Source organism: Pteronotus mesoamericanus, unplaced genomic scaffold (genome assembly GCF_021234165.1).
Source record: "Pteronotus mesoamericanus isolate MK-2021 breed Mesoamerican mustached bat unplaced genomic scaffold, CSHL_Meso_final contig_74, whole genome shotgun sequence".
In the NCBI taxonomy this organism is placed as follows: domain Eukaryota; kingdom Metazoa; phylum Chordata; class Mammalia; order Chiroptera; family Mormoopidae; genus Pteronotus; species Pteronotus mesoamericanus.
Window position 1 is genome coordinate 13540397 of NW_026555247.1, and position 7731 is coordinate 13548127.

Sequence of the window (7731 nt, forward strand, 5' to 3'; positions counted from 1 at the left end):
GGAGAAAAATAATCCCAAGAACGTCACAGTATTCAGCCAAGGAGGGTGCAGAATATTTTTGCTTTCTTTTGATTATTTTGTGTTTGGTCATCCAGCTGGTCAAATGACCTGTTAAGAATATTTCATAGTGCTAATGTTCCTATGCTCTAATCTCTCTAGGCAAGGTTCATATTTGAGTGGGTTACTTATTCTCCTTTTGTTGACTAAGTCAATAATCAGAATCAGCAGGTTTCAAGTCAGGTTGGCAGGGATCAGCAGCCTGGCTCGGGAGAAGTGAGTATAAAAGCCCCAAGTTTGGAGTGTCCGTCATAGACGTCCACTGGTTCTTGGCAGGATGGCCTCTCATCACCTGCTGCTCCTCTGCCTCGCTGGACTGGTATTTGTGTCTGAGGCCGGCCCCGCGGTGAGTGTTTGAGTCTGTGAAGTCCCTTTCACCCACTTCCTATGGACACTAAATGAAGTAGAAGTGACTTCTTCCAGTTTGGCCAGTCAGTTTCTGTTACTAGGGCAAGGGTACCCAGCATCTATTTTTAAGCATTATTGATTCAAACTTCAAAAAGGGTGAAGTTCTGCAGAGCTCACGAAGCAGGAGCTTGGATTCTGGGTGTTCTCCTGTATTGCTCTGGTTCTTCTGGGTTGCAATGCCTCGTGCCTCAATTTCCCCAGGTAGATGGTAGACATAAAGACAGAGTATTTGTGAAGCTGTTAATATTGAATTTTTAGAAACACATCCTCTTATAAAGTTTATTTCCCTTTTGTTAGTCAAAATGTATTTATTGATTAATCTTTGAAAGACTTGGCAGACAACATTCTAGGCAGTTATATAATTCTTAAGTGCTCTAGAAGAATTACCTAATGTTATAAAATGGGTCCTGAAGTAACCAGCATTAATTTACAACTAGTAAGAGGGATTTACTAGAGCAACAACTGACTAAAATACTCTCAGGAAAAACTACTTGGTTTGATGGCACATTACATCTTTTCAGTAATTCCACTCAAATGGTGAGGATTAACAAAGCAACTGTTCTCAGAAGACCTATTTTCTCCCCCTTACATTTATTATTCATGCCCCAAGTTGATTGCAGTGTGCCTGGAGGCAGAAACCATTCTTGCTTTGGAAACAATCCTGTCTGTGTTATACTGAGTAAGGGAAGCTCATTAACTGCCAACACTTACGCTGCTGGTAATGGGATTAGCATGTACTCCCTGCCGAGCTCCAGATTTCTAACACCATGAAGAATGAATCCTTTCATTCTGACCAGATTTGTTGACTTCTAACTTGTCCTCTCCATGCCCAGGGCACTGGTGAATCCAAATGTCCTCTGATGGTCAAGGTCCTAGATGCCGTCCGAGGCAGCCCTGCTGTCAACGTGGCCGTGAAAGTGTTCAGAAAGACTGCTGACGAGACCTGGGAGCTGTTCGCCTCTGGGTAAGCTGCCCAGCAAACCCAGACGTGGGTCTTTGTTTTATCTTCTCATTTGCCTGCCACATGTTGAAGAGGGGGCTCACGTCATTCACTTAAGAATCTACAAATAGATTGAGAATTTGGCCAAAGGTCAAGTGAGCCCTGAGAAGGATGCCCTCCTCTTGTTTGCATAGCTGAGAGTGACCTGAACAGCTTTTACGCAGGCAGACGGCGGGGAAAGAAGCCAGCACATCCTCTACTCTAGCAGTGGGTCACCACCTTCTTGGGTCACAGACCACCTTAAGAAGGTGATGAAAACTAAGGACTTCATGCCCAGAAAAATACACATATACTCACACATATAAAAATGCAAATGGAATTTCAGAAGGTTTTTTTTTTTTTTTTGGTGCCCTGGCATAACACTCAAGCTGAGTCCTTGTCTTCCAATTTTAGGGAAGACATACAATTTGTGGTCGTTTGTTAATAAAGAGTTGAGAGGCAGCATTGACCAGGCATCTGTGTATAGTTTATCTGGATCATCCAGCATCCAGGGCCTTCTTCTGGCAAACCCTTGTGGAACACCTACTCTGCAAGGCTGGGGGCTGTCCCGCTGAATAAGAAAGGACACAGAAGAGAAAGACACGTAACACACAGCACAACCATAGACCAGTCTTGGGATCACCAACTGTCAGGGGTAAAAATGACTTCTCACCTTCAGCAACAACTTTAGGGAGTGTTTACACCTCCACTGGCACAAATTTCAAAGAAAATGCCAATTAGTTAGTGATCCTAAACCAACTAATTGAAAGAAAGGAACCCTCAGCAGAAAGTAATACTGCTAAGTCTTTCTGCCTCCTGGGAGGAGTGTTTCTGTGGGTTTTAATTAAACCCCAAGGACAACATTATGCTTCTTCACCCATCATTGGGAAGACAATTTTGTTTGGTGTGGTTCCAACTGAGTTTTTGTTTCTTAATTCATTTACATTGATAAAAATGCCAAGCACAATGTGGAAAGTAGTTAAGAGACTATTCTAAGTAAGAGATGGAATGGACACCAAAAATATTCAGATGTCTGTGTGGGTCTTTTTTTTTATGAGAAGACAAAAAAAGGAAATTCAGTATTTATGTCTTGGGAAAAAAGAAAGGTCAAAGGTCAGAGTCAATAAAGACAATTCCCATTTTTAATCTTAGTTTTTGCAATCTGATGGAGAGCCATTTCAGACAACACCTTTTGAGCTTGTACTTATTTAGAAATAGAAATTGCCTAATTTAAAAAAAGAAAACTTAAAAAGGGGTTGCCTAATATTTGTTATTGGCAAAGAGTTACCAGAGAAATTAGATATATAAAAAATGGAAGAGTCGGATACGGGTTTCTCATTGAACTTTGGCGTTCCCCAATGGCGTCCTCCATTGAACAGAGGCTGTGATACCACCTCTGAAAGGTGCCTTCACATCACCAGTGAGACACTGGTGTTATGGGGAATGGGAGTTTGAGTGACTTAGGGACGCTTTCCGGGGGTGTTACAAAGCTTCACCCACACACCAACCCTGAATCGTGGTGACTCTTTTTTGAAGTGCAACATTATACCTCTATCTTGTTCTCCTGAGAGAAAAATACCTTCAATAGCTTTTTGAAACATTCCTGACAAATTCCCTGTCAGTTAATTTCAGACATTTAGTAGAATTTTCTCTCTCCTGACCTGGTTAAGAAAATATATATTCACATACACAAATGGCTCGTGTGTGTGTGTGTGTGTGTGTGTGTGTGAACTTACCCTTAATGCCTAACTTAACCTGTACTTGTGCATCTTTTAGGAAAACCAGTGAATTTGGAGAACTCCACGGGCTCACGACCAGTGAAAAGTTTGTAGAAGGGATATACAAAGTGGAATTAGACACCAAATCCTACTGGAAGGCACTTGGCATTTCCCCGTTCCACGAATCTGCAGAGGTGAGTACATAGACCTTGAAGCTGGTTTTTATTTTAATTTTTTGATTGTTGTTTTTAATCTCGGGAAAAGCACATTTTGCACTTTGCACACCATGGAAATGCATACCGTAAAAAATGTCATTGAACTAGCACAGTTCTAGCACAATTCTCTTTCTCATTTCTATAATCAGAAATCCACAAAACTCTGAAAAGCAAACTTTCTCACTAAGTTTGGTGAAAACTCATTTAGTTACATGACCTCAACCTACACGATGCCTCTACAGTCTTCATTCATTCTACTGTTCTTTTGCTGAAGAACTATGAATGTGTTGAATTATTAGGCAGGCATCCAGGCCCACTTAGGATGTTACGTAAGAAAAGATAGATGTATTATTTTACTTCTCTAAAATCTGAAAAATTCTTTGTTCCAAATACATCTGGAACCCAGAGGTTTGGATAAGTGTTTTGGAGCAATGCGAATAGAGACAGTGGGTTCATAGTAACAATGGCAACACAATAGATAACATTCATCAAGCATATATCATATGCTTGGCACTGCTGTATTTTCTATATTTAACCTATTTAATCTTTGTAAACAACTCATTGGAGTTGGTCTTATTTTTATGCCCTTTGTACAGATGAAGAAAATGAGGCTCAGGAAAGTTAATTAACTTGTCAAAGTGCAGGGCTTGTAATATTTACCCTAGGAGAATAGACAGCAATATTTACCAACAGGGCCCACTCTGGATATAGTCTCATGTATGCCTTGGCTTTCTTCCTATACGAAGCCAACCAAATAATAATAATAATAATAATAATAATAATAATAATACTGTATTTCTAACCCTTTGTGCACACTCTCTTCCTTTATTTATGAGTTACTAAGAACCTCAAAGTTATACATGGGCCCAATCTCCCTGCTTCCTCCTTGTCTGCAATTTCTTAAGTCATTTAAAACAGATGGCTGTCATGGAAATAGAATACAGACATGTTGTTCAGAGTTAAAGATCAACTAATTGCATCAAAAATAGCTCAATATAAAAGAGAACCATTCTCTCTGGCTTAGTCATGGATCAGACCTTCAAAAGCATAAAACGGTTCTTAGTAGAGAGTGTAGTCGGGGAAACTGCAGGGGCCACAAGTCACCAAGGTAGCCCCATCTACCAAGCAGCATGTCTCTGGCTCCTTGTCAGCCAGGCAGCAAGTCGCAGGGCCTGCCCATGGTCGGGCACAGGGTTTAGATGGCACCCACCACAAGACACGTGCCCCTCGAGGCTGAGCCCCTGATCAGACAGCCTACAACCTTTGTCTGCCCTGGAGCTCAGCCTGATGAGACAATCTGAGAAGACTCCATACTGCCCAGACATTGCTCCTATTCATTAAACTGCTCTTCGCTCTTTCAGTGTTCATTCAACAAATGTTTAAAAATAAAAAGCTATCTGTTGAGCGTTCTGCTAGATATTCAAAAGTGAGAACACATCTCTGCCTTTAGGGCATATCAGGCAGGACCATGAGCCACCTTGGGTTCTGAATGATTGTGGGGAGTGAGAGAGGTCAAGTAGGCAAGCATGAGCCCCGCCGCCGCACTTCCGTGGCTGGCGGGTGCACGCTGGGTTCAGCCATGAGTTCCTGTTCTGACCGCTTCTTCCGATAAGGACCTCCCAGAACATTGCAGTCCTTCAGCCTCATGAAGGACCTCCTCCTAGACCCATGACCCAGCTGGCCATATTAGACTTATGAAGGAGGTTAGGAATTGCCTTTGGAGCTATTAGTCCTCTTCATTTCATGGAATTCGGAGCACGCATTATGCCATTTACAATTTTTAGAAAGAATTAGATGGGAATGGAAGCCAATGTCACTCTAAGGGATAAGTTTTCCCCATTTGATTCCAGAAACTTGGCCTTTAAGGAATTCCCTTTCTCCTTCAGAGAGATTCTTACGTGACTCTCACCTCCTCCTGCCCTGATGCCATTTTTGTTTTTGGTATGGTTCAATCATATCTTTTTTTCTCCTGTCCCTAAGTAATCAAGGTTTTCTTTTCCATATTTGGAACAAAATGTACTTATCCAGGGTGTGTCCAAACCTCAGTCCAGGGCCTGTACCAAAGTAAATAAAATCAAACACCTCCTCACTGTCCTCTATCTCCTGAACAAACATTTTTCCTATTCGCCTCAGTCCAGGCACCTACCTCTCCCAGCACCTGAGTCTCAGAAGCTCTATTAAGCTTGCCTGAAGCACATGACTCACCGGAACAAACTTTGATCAACAATTTGCCCAGTTAGAAAGCTTAAAGGAGCTCTAACATGTGTGTATACTTCAGAATTCCAACAGGACCTTCCACACTCTGCTTATATTGTAAATAAAATCTTATAATGCTTTTACTCCATATTTCACTGCTCGTTATAAATGTAAAATACACTTGATATTTGTGGTGGAAAGTGCAAAGGAATAATGGGAGAAAAATCTCTGGGTCTGGACACAGGAGCCATATCTTCTAGTCTAGGTCTGTCACCCGGTGGACTTGGAGCAATTCAGTGTTCTGGTTCGCTTATCTGTAACACGGGAAGAATGCTCCCTTTCAGCCCTAACATTCTGTGTCTCTTAAGCCTGCAGCGGGATTGGCAGACACCATTCTCAAGCCTTCAGGTCATTGAATGCCAGTTTTTACATTCTCTTCTCCTTTTTCTAAAAGCAAGAAAATGGGCAAGAGCGTGCAGGCCCTCTGTGTCTCTCCCTCAGGCGGGCGAGGGCCACCCGATTTCCAGCATGAACGAGAAAAACAAAAAACCTGCTTTTACAAGCAGTAGAGAGCTTCGTTCTAAGGACTGCACGAAGCGCCAATGGTTAGCTCGACAGCTTTGGATTTTTGCCTTTTGTTCTGTCTCCAAAACTGAAATAATAAAATAAGAATAATTCCTTTGGCACAGGGTTTCCAGTGTCTCCCTGTCTGTGACTCACGCTGCCGGGCTCTGTTGGAAACGGATCCTGTCTGTGTTCTCTCGTAGGTGGTGTTCACAGCGAATGACTCCGGCCCGCGCCACTACACCATTGCTGCTCTGCTCAGCCCCTACTCTTACTCCACCACGGCCCTCGTCAGCAACCCCAGAGAATGAGGGACCCCTCCTCCAGTCGGCTGGAAAGAGGAGAGACAGGATTTCATGTGACCAATAGTATTCCATTTGTATTAAAGCAGTGTTTTCACTTTATAAGCTATGTTAGAAACTCAGGCAGGGACAATAAAGCATTCCTATTAAAGCACTTCCCATTTCATTTGGACTTGCTTTTTTCATTCCCGTATTGTCCTCTCAAAAACAAAATTTTTTTTTTTAATTTTACGGAGAAACGAAGGAACTCAGAAGAGTCTCTGGGGAACTCTGAGTGATATCTAGGTTTCCATCGTCTTTCAAGCTAAGCGCATACTCAACATGGTCTGCAACCATTGAAAATACACATTCTGAAAATGAGAAAGCTTTATTTTCCTATAACCTTCAGTAAGTAGCAAAAGACAAATTCTAAGGGCCTACTTCTTTACTCTGTGCATTTAAGTGCTTTCCCGATTTCAAGAGTGGCACAGCTTCAGCCAGGCAGACCTACGGCGACACAGGCCTTCTGATCCTGTTCAGACCAACTATACCCCTCCTCCCAGTCAGCTGACTAAGGGATGTAATCAGAGAACCCCCTCAACCCCCATTCACTTAAACGAAGCCAATATTCATGTACTGAGAGATGACTATATACAGAGCACTATTTTAGGTGCTCTGAATATAAAGAATAAGATTAAGTGCTTGTGTTTAAAAAACTCACATTTTGGGGGGAAGATAACTATGTCAGCGGGATTGGACAGAGTCTTTGGCACAAGACACAGCAGGAGTAAGAAAGGGAGTAGCAAACAGCTTGGAAAAAGAGTAGGACTCAGAATAAACATCACGTAATCTGAATCTTAGCGGTTTCTCATGTAGAAAAGCAAGAAGATGTTCTAGGCCAAGAGCAGAAATTGCACGGCCAGGCCAAGTGGAACCACTTGATAAGCTGAGGCAACAGATGGGGATTCAGCATGCTGAAGTGGCCCTGACTGGTGTGGCTCAGTTGGCTGGGCATCGTCCCCCAAAGCAAAAGGTTACTAGTTTGATTCCTGGTCAGGGCACATGCGTGGATTGCAGGTTCCGTCCCAAGTGAGGCTGTGCAGGAGAAGAGACTGATGGATGTTTCTCTCTCACATCTGTGTTCCCTCCCTCTCTTTCTCCCTCCCTTCCCCTCTCTCTAAAAATAAATAAATAAAATCTTCAAAAAAACCAAAACAAAACCCCAGAATGTGGCAGTATAAGGGGGATTAGGATGGGTGAGGTTGTGCCACTGTAACAAACAACCCCACATCACGGTGACTCAACAAAAACAA

The 7731-nt window shown here is 42.5% G+C and overlaps 1 protein-coding gene across 1 annotated transcript; it reads left to right on the top strand.

The window, feature by feature from the left end:
• The first annotated feature begins 288 nt into the window (after positions 1-288).
• TTR (transthyretin) lies at positions 289-6593 on the top strand. The gene is made up of 4 exons (XM_054583848.1): positions 289-403; positions 1299-1429; positions 3221-3356; positions 6341-6593. The coding sequence occupies exons 1-4, from the start codon at positions 335-337 to the stop codon at positions 6446-6448; spliced, it is 444 nt and encodes a 147-aa protein (XP_054439823.1). The 5' UTR covers positions 289-334; the 3' UTR covers positions 6449-6593.
• Positions 6594-7731: the final 1138 nt, after the last annotated feature.

Bases quoted from the DNA above. Each gene is read 5' to 3' on its own strand.
- TTR (XM_054583848.1), top strand. From the start codon at position 335: ATGGCCTCTCATCACCTGCTGCTCCTCTGCCTCGCTGGACTGGTATTT. The intron at 404-1,298 runs GTGAGTGTTTGA...CTCCATGCCCAG, and splicing joins TGTCTGAGGCCGGCCCCGCG to GGCACTGGTGAATCCAAATG. The intron at 3,357-6,340 runs GTGAGTACATAG...GTTCTCTCGTAG, and splicing joins CGTTCCACGAATCTGCAGAG to GTGGTGTTCACAGCGAATGA.